Genomic DNA, 19,624 nt, shown 5'->3' with positions numbered 1-19,624 from the left:
CGCAAGTCATTCCTCCAATCTACATAATGACTAGACTAAAATAAAAGTAAAGACATCCGCGAAAGTTCAATAGTCAAAACTGATAAGGGAAGTGCACAATTTCTTTTATATACACCACAAATCGATGCGATTGTTTTGATAAAAAAAAATGAGAAAAAGTTAAGCATATCTGTTCGCTTTCAGTTTCGTTTTTTAATGTTTGCATTGCGACACATCAATAATGCATGGGGAGTATGATGCAAAGAAAGCCACAAACAAACAAATAAACTGAAACAGAATCTATGGAAATTTCTTGAATCGAACTTGAAACCTTCACGACGAACAATGAACTTCCCACTTTTTCAGCCACACGAGAAATGCGGGAGCGAGAGGTTCATGAACTTGGTCTGTTTTTTTTGATGGCAATAATACAATCGATGACGACGATATCTTGAACAAACAAATAGTTCCACCAGCCCCCCGTTATTGATCAAGCTTATCCTAAATTAATCTTGATGATCGTCAAATTCCTGGAAAAAAAAGGCAAAACAAATGTTGTGGAAAAGGTCAATTCTTATCATCAGATATTTATGGATTTAATTGCAGAGTGAACTGCACTCATGTAATATGTAGTTTCCCCCCACATGTTTTGACATCTTTACATAAGTTCTGCTTAACAAGGTTCCTGGTTTGTTACCTTTACAATTCTTGTGAAGCAAAGTTCTTCTTGTATCTCACATTACTCTAATTGTTTGGTGATAAGAATAACTGCAAACTTTAAGAAAACAAAAGCGTATCAGAATTTGTTTAAACTGTCAGTGCCAATGTACGCAAGTTTTAATTATTAATAACACATAGACAATTCAATAGAAGTGGTTTAAAGTCGAACGAGAACTGTCAAACAAAAATGAGTGGCTCGGCAACGTGAGCTCAATTCAAATAAACAATGCCCGCGATAAGCCAGCGCCATCTGTCGGCAAGCAACACTATTCACATGCTGAATCTGCTTCTCAACTTTTTAACCGCAAACAATTATTGTTTAATAATTTTTAATAACAAAAAAACCTAGGAAGTAAACAATACAATTCTTTTACGGTGCAATGATATTTTAATGTTAAAGAAACTTGAATTCAATGTGAATTTCTTGCGCCAGCGTGAGATAATTTTGAACGAATCAAGCGCGCGTAAGTCTGACGCCATCTACCGACACACAAAACTATTAACTATTGCTGTTGCTGCCTATCGAGAATGTTGATAGACGTTTAGTGTGACCGAGGCGTGTTGTTTATCGATCGAGCAGCAGTCATTCTAGTTTTTTTTTGGCGGGAGGTGTGCACACACTCAGACTACGCGAGTCCAGGGATTGAAAGTTTTAAAAAAAAATAAATTAATTATAAATTAAAAAGGAAATGGATCTCAACGATGCTGTGCTAACGTGCGCAGTTAACATACAATGGACCAATGGCGTGGGGATTACGGGACGCAAGCTGGCATACAAAACGGCCACGCTACGTTTGGTGCGCAACGAGTTGCGTGAAATGTTTGTGGAAGTGACGCCCGAAAAATTGAAACCCCTCAAATTCAAGTTAAAGGACATTATGGTGCACAAGAAGTTCATGTCCGAGGGCAAGGCAACCTTTAACTTCAAAGCGGAGCAATGTGCGCTCTACTTGTCCAATGCACCGCCAGGACCTTTGATGTATTTTCTGCGTACGCTTTTTATCAAAATGAATGGCAACGAGGGCAACGCTTCACAGGATGAGGCAGCAATGCAAAAGAAGTTGCGTGAACATCTGCTGTCGGGCAAACCCAGCAGCTTTGAGGAGATCTCACCCGTGACGACGGCGGAAATGGTTTTGGCGCGCAAAAAAGCGGGTTTAATACAGCGTAGCACAACAACAACACCATCGCCGCAAGCAGCTAAAAAGCGTCGCTTCGAGGAGCTCAAAGGTGGCGATGTTAATCCGCCAGCTGCCAAAAAACTGTATCAGGAATCTCCACTGGCTGCCGCTCCCACTGCGGACTCGGAGGATGCACTGCGTCTGAGCGCCGAGCAAATGGAAGTGCTGCGCGCTTGCACCGCTGGCAAAAATGTTTTCTTCACCGGCTCCGCGGGCACGGGCAAAAGTTTTTTGCTGCGCAAAATAATCTCAGCACTGCCACCCGATGGCACCGTGGCCACCGCCTCCACGGGCGTGGCAGCTTGCCTGATTGGTGGCACCACGCTGCACGCCTTTGCGGGCATTGGAGGCGGCGATGCTACCATGAAGCGTTGCCTGGAGCTCGCCTCGCGCCCAGCGAGCGGTCAAACGTGGCGCAAGTGCAAACGCTTGATCATCGATGAGATCTCCATGGTGGACGGGCAGTTCTTTGAGGTAAGTCGGGCAGTTCAATTGGTTTAAGGTTGTGTGATCTGATGTCCCATTCCTTCTTTAATTATTTGCAGAAAATCGAGGCTGTGGCGCGTCACATACGACGCAATGATCGTCCCTTTGGAGGCATACAATTGATACTCTGCGGCGACTTTCTGCAGCTGCCGCCGGTCGTTAAGGCCAGCGAGTCGGGCGCACAACGTTTCTGCTTTCAGTCGAGCGCCTGGGAGAGCTGCATTCAGTGTGTCTTTGAGCTGAAGCAGGTGCATCGTCAATCCGATCCAGAGTTTGTTAAAATACTCAACCATCTGCGCATTGGCCACGTCAACGAGGACATCTCGACACGTCTGGTGTCCACCTCAAAGCAGAAGATCGAGGGCAATGGCATTCTGGCCACACAGCTATGTTCCCACACCAACGATGCCAACTCGATTAACGAATCCAAACTAGAAAATCTGCAAGGCGACAAAGTTTTGTTTCGTGCTGAAGATTCCGATGGCAGCATGAGCAAAACTCTCGATCAGCAAATTCAAGCGCCATCGCAGCTATTTCTCAAGATCAATGCGCAGGTGATGCTGCTCAAGAATATCAACATAACCAATGGGCTGGTCAACGGCGCCCGTGGCGTTGTGGTGCGCATCGAGAAGGGTTTGCCGGTGGTCCGTTTCAAGAACAATCAGGAGTATGCCTGCAAGCATGAGAAATGGACCATTAAGACGGCCACCGGCGGCGTCATGACACGTCGCCAGGTGCCTCTGAAACTTGCCTGGGCCTTCTCCATACACAAGAGTCAGGGCTTGACATTGGACTGCGTGGAGATGTCGCTATCGAAAGTATTTGAAGCCGGGCAAGCTTATGTGGCATTATCGCGTGCCAAGTCGCTGCAATCGGTGCGCATTCTGGACTTTGATGCCAAGCAGGTGTGGGCCAATCCTCAGGTGTTGCAATTCTACAAGAACTTCCGACGTCGTCTCATTGACACCAACATGATTCCGTTGGGACCGAGGAACAAGGACAAGAAACCTGGCGAGGGCTCAGCCACAAGTGCGCTGGCCAAGCTCAAGAAAAGTCTCATGAACAAACCGCTCGTCTCTATAAGCTAGTTACGAATTTTAGCCTGAACTTTAGACAATTATTTCGATGTAAGGACTGCTAATAATTTAGATATAAGGACAGCTAACAATACTAGCCACTAGACTACTAACATGTTAAGTTAGAACTGCTGACAATATTATCCACTTGTTCAGTAAGGACTGCTAACAAAACTAGCCTGATATGGACTTTATATATTTCGATGTAATGACGACAAACAAATTTTGTGTAAGGACAGTTTACAAAACAAGCCACTATTTAAGTAATGCTTGCTTTTTTTAAGTTTCTATTCCTTAAGTTCTGAGGCTGCCTTTTGGCTCTCCACTTGAAGATTGCCTTGAGATGTCTCTCTTCTATAACAACTGAACACAAGGCTCTTTATTTGGAGTTGTCCCTCTCTGAAGGTTTCTTCTAAAGGCTGTCAAGGCTCTCCAATAGAAATCTTTTCTCATGGAGCTGCCTTGAACCAGCTCTTGACTTTAGCGACTGATAACAAGGCTTTGTATTTTGAGGCTTAAAAACGAAGACTCAAAGTTCAGACCCTTGTCGACTTTACAATTATTCTATTTTAGATTTAAGAATGTAACTAAACTAATAATGTATTAAAAAAGGCGCCAGCTGACGCAATGTACTAGGCGACACGCACATCCTTTAATGTTTCTATAGCTTGTGTGTAGATATATTTTGTAAATCCTTCAATAGTGAATAATTTGAATTGTAGCAGAGCTGGGATTAATGAGCAGCATGTTCATCCTCCTTCTTGCCACTGCCCACTGGGCCATGGCGACGCTCCCAGATCAAACGATGCTTTTGCTTCATGTACGCGGTCTTGGCATTGGCATAACCACCGAGATCTCCATCTGAAATGAGAGGATGAGCGTTAGAGCGATGAAAATGGAGTAATTGAACGGATTTGCGGTCTTACACTTAATGAACCAGTTCTCGGCAGCCTTCTCGTAGATCTCCAGCAGTGGCCTGCATTTGGCCATGTGATCGGGTGCCTCGTACAACATACAATCCTCGAAGCGTTGTCTCAATATGTTGACAACTTCGTTGTCCACCATGCGATCCCGACGGAATTGCTGATCGGCCTCAAAGCGGCAGACGGCATCGTCCGTGTAGCATTGATCAATGGTGGGCACGCGGCGGAAGCGCTGATGATACCAATTGTATTTCTGTTGATTCGGTTCGACAATTGTCTCTGTAAACAAAAAACACAAACAACCGCTTTAGCCAATTTGAGGTTATGTCATTATGTAATTGCAAATTGGTTTTTAACTGCAAAGCCACCGACAACAATTGCAATTACAGGCTGGTATTAGCTGTTGGGGACATAGCAGTGTTCAACCATCTCGACTTTGGTTGCGCCATCAAAGTGCATTCGCTGCTTACCACGGAACCAAGTGACAGGACCATCGATTGCATTTTGCACAGATTGTGCGAAGCTCGCCATTGGACTGCGCGGTTCCGGCATCTTTTAGCTTGACTGCGTACTGTAAACGAACACAAGAACAGTAGCCGGATTATATGAATTACTGCTTTTGTCTATTTTAAATGCAATTTTAAATTAAAATTTGTGTTTTACCCGAATTCAACCAGCAGCTAAAAACAACAAACAGCTGATGGCTGTGAAAAGAGATGGAATATATAGTGTGTAAAGAGCAGAAACGTTTAGTATGTCAAGTAGGTGGCAACTCATTGTGCTCCGTTTTGCGTGCAGCCAACTTAGCGGGAGAGAATTGTTGCGCACAACATCGATTTTAATTATCGATTTGAAAAACAGCGATATCGACAGTTACGCTAATCGAAGACAGCATAGCTACATGTTGCAGCAACATGTAGATAGCGAGGGTCAGCGCCAAAATTGCTTCAATTTATGCAATATACTGCACATTAAATTTTTGTGAATACAAAATAGGGATTTAGTTATATTAGAGATTAAATCTTACTTATTGCAATTATTTTTTCATTAAATTATTGAAATATCTTAATGTTCCACGCTGATCTCGCTATATCGTTCCGGCAATAAAACTAGAACGAGTTTTGTTTTTTTCTTTTTGGCAATGTTTCTCTCGCCACTTATGCTTTTAATCCAGTGAGGATTCTCGTGCAAAAACAAAAAAGCACTGAAAGAGAGACACCATAAAGCGCCACAGAGCGCCAAATGGTGGTTGGCTTTGGTCTGTGGCAGCGAGAGCATGGCGGAGAGCGAGATAGAGCGAGAATACGCATTCGTACCGTATGAACGAACAACGCGCCGTATCTGAAAGTTTATATTTTTGAAAGAGAACCCAAAGTCATTCTCTTTTGATTTGCCGCTACGAACGGACGTTTTATTCGAACAGTTGTGTGGCGGTCGTCAGAAAGCTCGCACGTGCGAACGCGTCGTCGCTACGTCAAAGTTCGCCTTCCCATTCAGAAGCACAAAACAACAAAAACGACAACAAAAATCATTCAAAATAAGAAAAAAGCAGAAACAAAACGCCGTGTATATCGTGTGTGTGAGTGTTTAAAGAGTATAAAGAGCGAAATACGAAATAAAAATATTCAATAATAACGACAAATCGTTAAGAATGCAAAAATATTTGCAAGCACAACAAGCATATTATTAAAAGAAGCGCAAATAAGAATAAAAGCAATACAAAAAAAGAGTTTATAAATAGTGCACAAACAAGGCGGCAGCAGCAGCCGCATTAAGAATTTGTCAGGCAGCGGCGGCGTTTTTTTTTGCTTGCGTGTGTCTGTCTCCCTTCCTCCTTCACTCAGTCCATGCTGTATCTGTGTGCGTGAATGCAAGTGTTCGTGTGTGCGTGGCGTGCCTTGCATTAGTGTGCGTGCGACTGACTGTGCGTATACGTGTGCGTGTGTTGGTGTCCGGCCGGTGTGCGTCTGTCTGCGTGTGTGTTTGTGTGCGTCTGCTGCCGGCCTTCGTCTTCAGCCGCAGCCGCAGCGACGTCTCGTCGGTTTCGTCTCGTTTGCCGCCGTCTCTCTGACGTCGTCGCCGTCGCCATCGTCGTCGTGTGGCTGGCTTTTGCACCGTTAAGAATTGCGAATTGCGAGAAATTCAAATGCGAGGAAATTCTATTTGTTGTGCACCAAAAAGTGGCAATTAATTTATGGCAACCATTTTAATAAGTGCATAGAAAGAAAGACAAATTTACAAATACGTTTTGCTGTTGCAACGTCAACGTCGACGCCAACGCCGACGCGGGCAGAGCGCAACACGCGCGCCTAACAGTCGAGTATAAAAAGCTCTCACGCTTAAGAGAGAAAGAGCGCAGCAGCAGCCCCAGCGCATCGCCGTCGGCAAATGTGCGAAAATCAAAGATGACAAAAGTGCCAAAAAATTGTTAATATGTATTCTTCTTAATAAGCAGCATAATTGAGAACCCAAACATGTTGTCGCCAACAACAACAACCACATCACACTGATAGAAACTTAAAAGATTAAAGAAAGCAAAAAGCAAAAAAGAGTGACTGCAATAACAACAACAACAAAAGAGTAGTGTCTATCGATAACCCGATATACGATGACCGAATACGTGACGCCAATGATCAGCAGCGTGCTGAAAAAGTATCAAACTAGCGCAACGAAAAGTTTGCAAGGACCGGCGGTGGCCCTAATCAAAAAGGAAATACTCAGCTCCCCCGAGCCCCATGAACTCCACAGTCATCATCATCAGCAGCCCGTCATTCGAGGGGCCGGTGCTCAACCAGGAGGCGTGGGCAACGGCAGCAGCGAACGCACACAAATCTATGCAGCGCCGCTGCCGCTGCCACCTGAACTATCGCAACCGATACTATCGCAACCAGATTCGGGATGCGGCGAATTGTACGAGACACGCTTGGAGGGCAAAACAATTGGTTGCTTCTCACTGGGTGGTGAGATGCGTTTGTGTTTGCCGCAATTCCTCAACAATGTGTTGAACGATTTTACACTGGAGGAAATCAATCGGATCTTCGATGAGCTGGGCATCTATTGTTCACAATGCACACCTGATCAGCTTGTCGAGTTCAAGGCTGCCAAAATTCTGCCATCAGATGTCAAGGCGAGTGGCTTGATCACACGCACAGATGCAGAACGTTTGTGTGCTGCCATGCTGCAGAATTCGGATCGCAACAGTTATGTGTCCGTGGAGTGTTTGCCAAAGGGTGCGTTGAGCTTTCAGGTCTATCACAAGTGCTTTGGCAAATGCGAGGGCATCTGTACGCCGGATATGTATTCGTATCAGAAGCCCACGTGCATCAAGTGCCTGGAGTGTGATGGTTGGTTTTCACCCCAGAAATTTGTGGGTCATGTGCATCGTAAGTCGGAGAATCGCACCTGTCATTGGGGCTTCGATTCGCGCAATTGGCATGATTATCTGCATGTGGCGTTGGATGTGGAGAATCGCGAGAAATATCAACGCATCTTGGATCAGCTTAAGGAGGTGGAGCTCAAGGAGATGCACAAGGCGCAGTGTGAATTGGATCACAAGAAACGCAAGGTAAGACTTCTTTATTTAAATTTTAAGACAAGCTATTTGATGAACGATTTTATTATGATCACAGCTTAAGCTTGGAAGCTACTAATTTTAATATTTAATTAACTTCTGATTATTGTATTGACGAAAAGAATCTAATGAATGATTTAATTCTTCTTAAACTATTACTTCTAAATATGCGTAACAGACATCATATGCAGCCAAGCATATTCTAAGTTTTCAAATTCCCTCTTCAACTTCCTTTAATTAAGTTGTTGAATTTGACAAGTTACAAGAAATTTATATTTATAAGCTTATGCATGTTTGTGTATGTAATTTAAGCAATTTATTACTTTTTTAGATTTAACTGCGTTTTAAAATGTGTTCGATACGCTTATTAACCATACATGTGCATATAGTAAATACATAAAACAACACACACATATGCATAGGTAATGAAATAATGCGTAAGAAATTTCGCTTCGTTTGGCAAGTTGGCATCCCGCTGCTTCCCAGTTTACGTTCTCTTCTGCCCCCCTCATTGCTTTTTGACACACATCACACGAAATAAATGGCGCCGTCGGCTTCTTCACACCTTAAGCTTAAAGCTACTGCAGCAGCGCAGCGCCCACTAGAGACGCCGACAGCGGCAGCTGAGGCGGCGCCATATTTGGTTGTCTTTGCTGTTGTTGTTATTACTTTTGTGTTATTGTTGTTGCTGGATTCTCATTCACATTTCGCGCATTTCGCATTCACATTCAATTCGATCTTCTTTAACGACATTTCGTCGCTTTGCTTTGCTCTTTGCTTTTTGTGCCCCGTTAAAATCTCATAAAAGTACAAAAAGGCAAGTCAAATACGCATATAGCGGTTGTCAGAGTGAGATGGATAGATAGAGTGAGATTACTTGCGGGGCATCGCCATTGACAGCGACTAAAGCGTCGGTGTCGGCGTCGCAGTAGGCAGCGCTGTCATAAAAAATGCGCAGCAGACAAGCATTTAAAATTATAATATCTATGGATTAAAATTTTATATTTTTTTAATATTGCGCTTGCCATCTCTTTCACGCCCTCAACTGGCGTTTTTCTTTTAACTGTTTGTTGTTTTTTTATTTAAACTACTTAATTTTATGCTTAAACAGCGCACTCGATTTTTGTTTTTTTTTTTTTGTTGGTTACAATAAAAACCAACGTTTTTTTGTGTTTGGCCCAAAGCGTTTTTTGTTCTGCATTTTTTTGTAGACTTTGTTTTTTAGTTGCGTGCGTGCCAGTGCAATTCGCTGCCAGCGCGTCTGCTGTGGCTGTTGCTGTGGCCGTGGCTAAAGAAGCGGCGCTGCGACAGCGACGACAGCTTGTCTCTGCTGACGTCTGTTTGCTGGCAAACTAGCAAGCAGAAGAAGAAGAAGCGTGGCGTTAATTATTTTTAAGCATTTTTGTGATCCACATTAATTAGTTGAAATCGATTAAAAGTATCGATAATTTACTCTACGACAGCGCTAAATCGTAGTAGTAGTTATTTATAAATCGCTATCGGAATTCGACATGTCATCGACAGCTTTTCAACATTTTGCGCACCAATTTATCTTCTCTTGTTTTCGCCTGTCATTTTGTATTGCTTGCGCAGTCGCAGCGACGCTGGCTGCGGCGCCAGCAGCAACAGCAGCCTTTCAATTTTTTGCTGCTACAAAAAATCGCACCAGCTTCAATGTTAAATATTCAGCAAATATGTTATAGTATAATAAGCAGCAAAGGGCGTGAGGGCATGGTTGATCAGCGGTTGGTTGGGGAGAGAGGGGAGGAGAGGTGGCTGATCAGGGAGCAAGGGCAAATATAAATCGCAAAAACCGGTTGACGACGCTGCTGCTGCGCCTTGTGTACTTTGCTCTCTCTCTCTCCACTCTCTTTGGGCGCCGCGCAGTCGCAAACGCCAGCGGTGCTTGTGAAAAAAAAAAAAAACAAGGAGTACACAATCAAACATAAAAATGTATATATGCATGTATGTGAGTATGTACGTATAGATATAACAATAACAAGCAGCAGCAGACGCGAAGGCAGAAGCAGCAATAGCAATAGCAAATAGCAGTAGACAGAGAGTTTGCGAGAGAGGGGCGAAGCTCAAAAAGAGAGCCCCACACACAGGCGCAGCATGCAAACAAACAAGCTTTGAAATGCCAATGAACGTGATAGACGACGACGACAAAAACAACAACGACGTTGTCACGAGGCGCAGACTTTGACTGAGCAATCGTCGGCAGACCTTTTGTGTGCGAGTGTGTGTGTGTGTGTATTGTGTATTTTTCTGCCTGCCCTTCGAAGAGTTGTCTCGGAGCACATTTTGCTTTTTGATTTTGGTTTTATTGTTTTTGCCTTTGGTGATCGGCGCCTATTTTGTGACTAATCAAGTTGGCAGCCCTCGCCTGTTGACTTTCGCTGTCTGCTCTGCGCATGATCCCGCCATCTCACTCTCGCTCACAGCAAAGCAGTATCAGCTGCTTACATAACGCATTCGAGATCTGCAAGTAGAATAATTTCGAATCGCAAATGTCGTAGTCGTAGTGTCTTTGTTGTTATTGTTTTTGATTTTGCTTTTTGTTTTTGGTTTTGTTTTTTTGCCTATGGAATTTCATGTTTTTGTTTTCGAAAACGAAAACGAAACAAAACTGTATCAACGAGTTTTTCGTGTGCTTATCGCTCATAAAATTAACGAAAATTTACATAAAAGACTATAATCTTTTGCAAATATCTCTGTTTTAAATATATTTATGTATATATGTATGAATATAGTCAACATATAGTAAGTCTCGATTTCGCGCAGCTTTGCTTGCTTTTTGTTTGTCAGTCATCGTGTTTTTCTGGTTGTATGCATGAAATTACAAATCGAAAAATTTAACGCTTAGCACGTCCCATAAAAGCTAGCGAGTTGTTGTAATTCATTGGACATTCGCTGTTTATCTTATCTGCCCAGTTTCAGCCTGATAAAGTCGGCACAAAGTTTTCTTTGACCACGTTTCGTGAATTGCCAAAAATAAAAAAACAAAAAATTAAAAAATTAAGAAAACAAAAGAAATGAGAAAAAACCCCTCATTTGGTCAGGGCTAAACTCTAATCGAACAATCCATGAAGACTTCAACTGATAACAACAGAATCTTACAATTCAACAAAACAAGAAGAAGAAGAAGCAGAGGAAACAACACGTTATAAAGCAAACTCGTGTCCCTCTCTTAGCATTGGGTCTTTCTCTCTCATTAATAATATAATGCTTGGCGTATAATTTGATTAGTGATCAGCAATGTGATCAGCTAATTGGACTGTCATGATGAGCACCAATTTCAACTTCCTTGGACTTTAAGAAAATATTGCTGAAGTTGGCAAATAACGAAATTTTTCAAACTATATTGAAATCGATCCACGAATAAGTCCTGATTATAGCTTTTCTTAAAAATAATTATTTCGGTGACGTAGTTTTAATATTTTTATATAATATTTTCAAATTTGGTTAATCACCTTTCCATATATCTATGTGTACTCAAATTTCAGTTCCAATTATAATAATTATTAAAATCGAATATATGTGACGTAGTTTAGTTTCGAAATATTTATCGGATTTGCATAGGATTTTTTGCGGTTCTATAATTGTCTATTGCAATAATTGCCCATAGTAGATCTAATCTTTTGTTATCCCCCTTCTCAGAACTTTGGCTCCCAAGTCCAATGACTGCCGTTCTAATTAAATATATAGTTATATATATATAAATATGTGTGTATGTTATTGTATATGTGAAAATTGTATGTGTATGTATATGATGATTATTAACCCCAGGGATTTGCTTCGTTGAGCTCTTGTTGTTGGGAGAGCTGACAGTTGGCGATGTGATAAGCGCGATAAGCCAGCCAGCCAGCCAGCCAGCTAGCTAGCCAAGCAGCCCCTCTCCCCGCACTCGCTTCCCTTGATCCCACAATCTTATTGCTGCTGATCTATTAAAAAGCCCGCTGGCAAGTCTCGAGACCGAAACCTCCTCGCCGCATCATCATGTCATGTGATGATGTTCACCGTGCAGTTTTATATATATGTATATGTTTTTTGTTTTTATTTTTGCTAATGCGAAATACTTAAGCGTAGACAGAGAGAGAGAGAGAGAGGGAGAGTTAGGCGAAGGCGAAGTCTGTCAAGGTGTGGCCAGGTCTAGCTACGACTCTTCGAGTACTTTTTGCATAAGTTGTTGTTCTTCTCAAAGTACTCGCTATCGTTGTTGTTGTTGTTGTTGCTGTTGCTGTTGTTGAGACAGGTGTGTTGTACTACGTGGCTGAACCTCAGCTTTTTTTCTTTTTTTTTTTGCTTCGCTGTCGCCGAGCAAGTTTTATGCGTCGTTTATCGCTGATCTCGAATCTAAATAGTTTGCTTGTTGTTGCACAGTTTCATTGGTGGCCCCTCTGGGGAGACTGGATCCAGACTCAGTCTGAGACTAAGTCTGAGACGCAGACGCAGACTCAGATTCTGAGACCCGTCTTTCAGAGTCTCGCTCCACGCCCTGAGTTGCGTCTCCTTTGCTGCCCACTTAGCAAATGTTTAAAAATCATTCTCATGTTTATTTTAATTAAGCCCAACGATTAAACTTGAACGTTCGATCTTTTGTTGCTAATGATATTGGCATGCTCTTGTTGTTGTTGTTGTTTCGTTGTTCAATTGACTTGAGAAATGTTATTTGTTTTTTTTAGCACACACACAAATTAGTGAAAATATTTAAATAATCGAAACGTGTTTCAACATTTGATGATTTTGTTGTTGTTGTTGTCGTTTCTGGTTGAGCAAAGGTGAAAATTATTATGTAAATATTTTGCCAACGATTCCGATCAATATTGTTGCAGTTATTATTGGTATCGTTAGTCGAGTCGAGAGATTTATTTTTCGATTTACAATTGATCAACAAGCAAGTTACCCTTAACTGATTACAATCTCACTTGATAGCTGGCTTAAAGCTAAGCCTTAATTAAGCCATTATGTCAGTAAATTGATTGATTGAGAGGTAACTTACTGTATAATATGTATAATATCTGTTATATATCATTTTAATTGATTTTTGTTGTAAAATGCTTAGAAATCGTTTTTCCTTTTATTTCCCTTTTGGAATTCTTTTTCTATTTCTTTTAAAAATAATATATGTTCACATTATTATATATTATCATTACCACAAATTTTCTCTTTAATCAAGAGAACAGAATTTCTTAATTATTTAATTTAAAAATATTATATATTCATAATGTATTATGATTAGAAAAAATTTACTCTTTAATCGAGAGAAAAGAATTTAATAATTAATTATTTTATTATTTCATTCAAAAATATTATATATTCACATTATTGTATTATCATTACTACAAATTTTCTCTTTAATCATATTTCTGTTGCTCTTTCAAAAAGTTCTAAACAACGTTTTGTTGTTGCTTTATTCTTGAAATACATTTGCTTAGAATATATTGAAGATAAGTAGGGCATTGCGTATTCGTCTTTGCTGCTGACATTGTACTTTGGAATTTTTATTTATTTTTACTTATTTTGCTAATAGGCAATGACCTTGTTTTCATTGTTGTTGCTGTTGTTGTTGCTGTTGTTGATTTTTCGTGTTGCCAGCAAACTTAAAATGTGTTACAAATGTCTCAACTAAATCGTGTAGTATATATAATTGATAATTGAATTGAAGCTGGTTGGTGATAAGGCGAATTCATATAACTCGCAATATAAGATTTCTGCTAGAATAATAATAATAATAATATAATAAAGTACTACTTGTGAGGTCGCTTTGCGCATTCGCTTCTTATCGCTGCCTACCTCTATTTATGCTTCTCTCTCGCTCTCTCTCTTTTTCTTATCAATACATTGTTTCTTATCGCATGTGAATGTTGTCGAGAGCACAGCTTCGGTATACATATAGTACTTATATACATTTATCCATATCTATCCGGACAGCACCTTCAGCTACAGCACCACGTCTAAGCGTCGTCTTCCGCGAGAGACGTGACTGAATTTGCATGCCACACGATTAAAGCGATAGCATCGCAAATCTAGAGTTGAGCTCTGCAACATTTCACTACGCAACCCACGATGATGATGACGATGTTGATGACGATGATAATGATGATAATAATGTTGGCCATTCTACACTCAGAGTCACACACATTGAGCGAGTTGTTTACAAGCGATTTCCTAGTGTCATTTCCCATGTTTCTCGCTGGCCAACGTTTCCGTCAGACGTTATTCCTTCTGCTGTTGCTGCCTCTGCCTCTGCCTCTCTGCCCCCTCGGTGTGCAACATCTGACAGCTTACACCTGGCACAGGTGACGGTCTATGACGATGGCGACTTGCTTCACTGGTTCAGCCAGCTTTCGCTCTCTTCCCTTTTGCTCTTCAGGCTTCAGGTTCTAGTTCTGTCTGCTTTCGGACCTTGTTGATTTCCTTCCTATTTGCTTAACGGTCGTTCGTTCGTCTAGGCGGAAACTCGCCACTCGCAACGTGCAACGTGCAACGTGCAACGACTCCTCCAACGTCGTCTTAAACTTATCAAATTGCTTATCAAGCAGCTCTCCTCTTGACAATCATCGCTAATTGGGCAGGCAATTGAGAAGAGCATCGACCATGAAGTCCATGAAATCACAACAGATGCAACACACAATAATACACTTGATAATTGTTAATAATTTGCCATTAAATGATATGAATTTCGATTTCCCATTCAATTTTCTTCAATTGGCAAAAAAAGGAGAATAAGAAGAAGAAGTGAATACAATCACATAAACCAAAGACCAAAGGGGGCACAATAAATGTGCATACTTACCTACATACCATACATATTTCTCCTCTTTTATTTCATTCAGCCGCTAATTGCTTTTCTATTCGATAAGAGTTGTGGTAGCAATAAAAGAAGCAACAACAACAACAGCAACAACAATCGGAATTGCGCCCACAATGGAACCACATTTTTATTGTGATTATTTCATTTTTGTTTGCAAAAAAAGAGTGAAGCATGAGGAGAGAGGCGACTTTGATTAAAGCATTGATAATTTAATGACCTTGTAACAGAGAGAAAGAGACTGAGAAAGAAATTGAGAGTGACAGAAGAGAAACATGAAAGTATTTCTACAAAGTTTTCAATAAGTCTCGAATATCTTTCAGATGCTTTTTGCAATTATTTCGCAAAATAAAAAGATTTATGCTTACAAATTCAAAAATCCGCGAATGCAAAAAAATGGCAGATAGAATTTATCTTAAAGAATAAAAATGTTTGATCATTTTTGTTTTTAAATACGTTGGAAATTTTGTTGTTTCCATTTATAAATATTATATTATATATTAGATCCATCTTAAAATACTACAGAATAGGGAATTAAATATTCCTTTTACACAACTTCTAACTGTATTTCCTATTCAGTTTTCAAGAGCTTGAAAATAATTGACTTGATTCTTAAGTAATAATAAATTTTTAGAATTCAAACTAAATTATGTTGAATATGAATTTATTTATTATATCAAATGAAAAAGGAAACACGAAATTATACAAAAAATAATACATTATTTATGCTCTACTACTTGTACATTATACGAAAATAAATATTCCTTTTCCTCTACTCATTATTAATTTATTTTCAAGTTTTCAAGTGTTTCAACAAGTTTTTAGAATTCAAAATAATTTATGCTGATTATGAATTTATTTGTTATATTATCAAATCAAAATAAATATATTTTTTATGCTCTATTACATTATAGGAAAATAAACTTTCCTTTTCCTCAACTCATTATTAATTTATTTTCAAGTTTTCAAGTGCTTCACTAAGTTTGTTAGAATTGAAAAATAATTTCTGATTGATTGCCAACACTGAAATAATAAAATTTCTTCCAATGAAATTGTAATTGTCTGTTCAACTTTTTATTGTCATTTAAAGCCAGACAATTTTGCCAAACACTTGCATAAATTGAATTTAAATCATAGTTAAATTGCTTGATTCAATTGTTGCTGCCATTATTTTTGACAATAATATCTAGATAAGTGATCAAATTTTTGAGGAAAATGCCACAAAGCATTTGTGTCTGCAGCAGCAACAGAGCTGCAACCTTGTCAGAAGTGTAACGATTGCCTCAGTTGTGTGTGTGTGTGTGAGTGTGTGTATATATGTATGTATGTGGTGTGGTTTCGGTTTGCAATTGGGTTTGGTTACACACTGCTGTTGCACTTGTCAAGAGGCAAATTGCAAATTGATTGACAGCAGTTGTAAGACGAGAACTGACACATGCATTTTATGGGCCATTTAGAGATAGCCAAGCTCACGCACCAATCTGACCCCGAAACCACCTCGAAACTGCCTTTTCTTTTCAAAACTGTTTTTGGCAAATCAAATCTTGATAATGTCGTGTGTTTTGAAAATCTCTTGAGGCACTTTCACACGTGACAATCGATGTTGTTGTTCCCAAAAAAAATTGTGCCGGATTTGCGTGTGCAGCTGTGTTGCTATTGTTAATGTTGATGTTGCTGCTGTCGTAGGTAGGTTTTTTTTTGTTGGGTGGGTGTTTTGAATTTCAAACGGCTACTCGTGTTGAGCATCGAACCAAAAGCCGTCAAGAGAAATTCTAGACGTTTTACACGTCAAATGTGGCAACTATTGTTGTTGTTACTTTTGTTGCTGTTGTTGTTGTTGCTGCAGCCGCCTGTCACTGCGCATGAGTGAACATTGAGCCGTGTGTCTAGCTATGGGAGAGCAGAGCAAAAACAACAACAAAAAGTAAAACCAAAACAAAAACAGACAATAACTAAAACAACAACAGCAACGTCGACAACGACGTCAATTGTAAATTTCGCGCGACATGGCGGCAAATGCAACAGCAGCAACAACAGCAGCAGCAACAACAGCAGCAACAACAACAGCAACCACTGCTTGCAGTAGCAACAACTGCCCCCAAAGCGGCTGCAACACCACCCGCAGCCAGCCAGCCAGCCGCCTCTCAGGCAACACGTCAACGGCATTTGCCTGTTGTAAATGATATTGTCGTCACATCAACACACACACACACCAACACACACAGCAACACACACACTCAGTTGTACACATATTTGCATAGTGTGCCGTCATGTTACTGTTGCTGTTGTTCTTGTTGCTGTTGTTGTTACGGGTGACGCCGTAGATGCCACAAAATGTAATGCCCCGAAGACAACAGCAATGACGCTGCCGCTTGATACACTAACAAACATTTGCATTAGTTAATGCAACGACTTAAGCACACACATTTGGGGCATAGCGACAGTTCGCCTCGATTTGGCTTTGCTGAAGAATGCGATTCATGTTTGAATCAGCAGCAACAACAAAAGCAGCAGCAGCAACAATTCAACAAATATAAGCAAAATAATAATTGGGCATAAAATGAAATGATTAATTTCGGTCGGAAATTGCACAAGATGTGTGCTAACAAGCAAATAAGCTTTAGAAAACTAAATCTCTGCTTTAACTTATTGCACAAATAATTAGCATAAGGTTTGACTTTACAAATTGAGTATAATTTCAATAATTCAATGCTTAATATTGTTAATTAAATGTCGGTTGGTATAAATTGAATTGGACAATGAAATTAATGAACGCACAGATAATAATTATTTTCGTTTTATTGCCATGATGATAATATTTTCCGCTTATTATTAATAAAAAGTGTCGATTAAAGGATACATTAATGATAACTTTCATAATTATGTTTAAATCTTTCTTATGGCATTCTTTATTAATGATCTTTATGCAGCTTAAAAGTTTAAATTGCATATTAAAATATGTAAAGCTTTTTTAACATACGTTTAACAGCTGTTAAATGGCAGCTGTTAATGTGAATGTTGCCGCTGTAAACTGATATAAACTGATAATCAATTAAAGTTCTTCATTAGAATAATATAAAAACAATTTTTACAATACAACATGTTTTATATTAAACTGATCAATTACATGAGAATTACTGTGGGGTACATAATATACAATTTTTAAGAGGGAAAAGTATTTTTAAAATATGCATAAATTAGAAAGATTTTCAACAGTTAATAATAGCAACATTATCTTCATAAATTTTGGAGAATTTTTAACAGTTAACAAATATTTCATTATCTTCATAAATTTAGGAACATTTTTAAATAATAATATTAGTAAGAAATATATCATTATGTTCATAAACTTAGCAAGCTTTTTTACAGTTAATATTTGTAAAAAACATTTCATTATGTTCATAAATTTAGGAAAATATTTAGCCGTTAGTAGTTAGTAACAAACATTTCATTATCTTCATAAATTTAAGAACATTTTTAACTGTTAATATTAGTAACAAATATTTCATTATGTTCTTAAATTTAGTAAAATATTTAACTGTTAATATTAGTAACAATCATTTCATTATCTTCATAATATTAGCAACTAACATTTCATTATGTTCATAAATCTAGCAAGATTTTTAACAGTTATTATTAGTATAAAACATTATACTTAATGCAGCACTTCGCCTACTAATGTGATGAAGTAATGTGTGCTATTAGCGATTATTATTTTTATAGTCTATAGATTAGAACTTAGTGCAGTGCATCTGCTATTCGTGTTTAGTTTGAACTGATTTTTAGGGTTTTGCCTTACCCACTGTGGCTGTTGTTGTCGCAGGCACTGAACTATAAAATGCGCTCACTGCGGCCAGTTGCATTGTTGTCAGCCCAACCTCCAAATGCACTAGACCTCCTCCTCCGCCTCCTCTCCGTCAGCAACCCCCTTCTCTACACCTTCCCGCCCACTCTCTGATCAATTCCCTGCCTCTTGTTATGTCGAGAAGCCTCGCGTACCTCTGCATTGCTATTGTTGTTGTTGTTGTAGTTTTCTTTTTAATTGGCACACGCAAATTGCGCGCACATAACCTCAACGTGGCTGGCCCCAAACCCTAGAGCAGCCAGCCCCTCTCCCACCCTCCACCTCTCTCTTTCTTGCTCTCTCTGTGTGTCTCTTTCGCAGTGACGTTGATGACGCGGCTTCAAGTCAGGCAGGAGGAGGCACGCGACCCGGCTAATGAAATATTAGAAGCTGACAACGCGACGAAGACGATACCCCAGAAAACTGTGGGGGATAAAGGGGATTTGGGGGAGGGGGCTTCGAGGTGGGCATTAGGGGGTATTTTGTGTAATTATAATGTAACGTGCATTTAACATTTCTTTGTTGTTGTAATTAATGAAATGTTTGTCTGTCTCTCTCTCAAGTGTCTCGACTCACACCTTCTCGCTTTGTCTCACTTCTTTCTCTCTCTCTCTCTCTCGCTTACTCTCTCTGTCTCTCTCTCTTTCGCTTACTCTCTTCTGCTCGCCTGCCTGTTGTTTACGGAAATATTGACGCAGCCAAAGCAAAGCAAAGTAAAGCAAAAGCGAGCGACCTCTTTATGGCCCCTGTTTCTCTTTCTCTTGTCTCTCTCTCTGTCTCTCTTTCTCTCTCTGTCTCGCGCACTTGACGCCGCATTGTGCAATCTATTGACTTTTTACACGTGACAGGCAACTCTCAAGATTGCTGCTGTTGTTGTTGGCCATGTGTTGTCTGCCGTCGTCGTTGTTGTTGTTGTTGTCGTCTAATTGCCTGCAACCAACAACACGTCTGCCCTGAGAGCCCTTGTTGTTGGCATTATGCAAGCGACAAGCCAACGACCAATGCGTCAACTGTTGCTATCGCATTTTTG

General features: G+C 39.9%; 3 protein-coding genes across 3 annotated transcripts in view; 2 read left to right on the top strand and 1 right to left on the bottom strand.

Moving 5' to 3' along the window:
* Nucleotides 1-1,295: 1,295 nt before the first annotated feature.
* Nucleotides 1,296-3,977, top strand: LOC117564838 (ATP-dependent DNA helicase PIF1). The gene is made up of 2 exons (XM_034243763.2): nt 1,296-2,354; nt 2,426-3,977. Exons 1-2 carry the CDS (start codon nt 1,389-1,391, stop codon nt 3,452-3,454), a joined length of 1,995 nt encoding a protein of 664 aa, XP_034099654.1. The 5' UTR covers nt 1,296-1,388; the 3' UTR covers nt 3,455-3,977.
* Nucleotides 3,978-4,072: 95 nt separating this feature from the next.
* On the bottom strand, nt 4,073-5,129 carry LOC117564839 (NADH dehydrogenase [ubiquinone] 1 beta subcomplex subunit 10). The gene is made up of 4 exons (XM_034243765.2): nt 5,029-5,129; nt 4,836-4,936; nt 4,369-4,644; nt 4,073-4,303 (listed from the first exon to the last, which is right to left on the bottom strand). Exons 2-4 carry the CDS (start codon nt 4,915-4,917, stop codon nt 4,176-4,178), a joined length of 486 nt encoding a protein of 161 aa, XP_034099656.2. The 5' UTR covers nt 4,918-4,936; nt 5,029-5,129; the 3' UTR covers nt 4,073-4,175.
* A 636-nt stretch (nt 5,130-5,765) lies between these two features.
* Nucleotides 5,766-19,624, top strand: part of LOC117566053 (putative uncharacterized protein DDB_G0271606) — a 110,505-nt gene continuing 96,646 nt past the window's right edge. The window contains exon 1 of the mRNA XM_034245508.2: nt 5,766-7,930. Coding sequence (XP_034101399.1) covers nt 6,974-7,930 — 957 coding nt within the window. The 5' untranslated portion in view covers nt 5,766-6,973. The remainder of the gene's footprint in view (nt 7,931-19,624) is intronic.

Source organism: Drosophila albomicans, chromosome 2L (assembly GCF_009650485.2).
Source record: "Drosophila albomicans strain 15112-1751.03 chromosome 2L, ASM965048v2, whole genome shotgun sequence".
Taxonomy (NCBI): domain Eukaryota; kingdom Metazoa; phylum Arthropoda; class Insecta; order Diptera; family Drosophilidae; genus Drosophila; species Drosophila albomicans.
The sequence above is the reverse complement of the archived record's forward strand: the minus strand, read 5'-3'. Positions and strand labels throughout refer to the sequence as shown.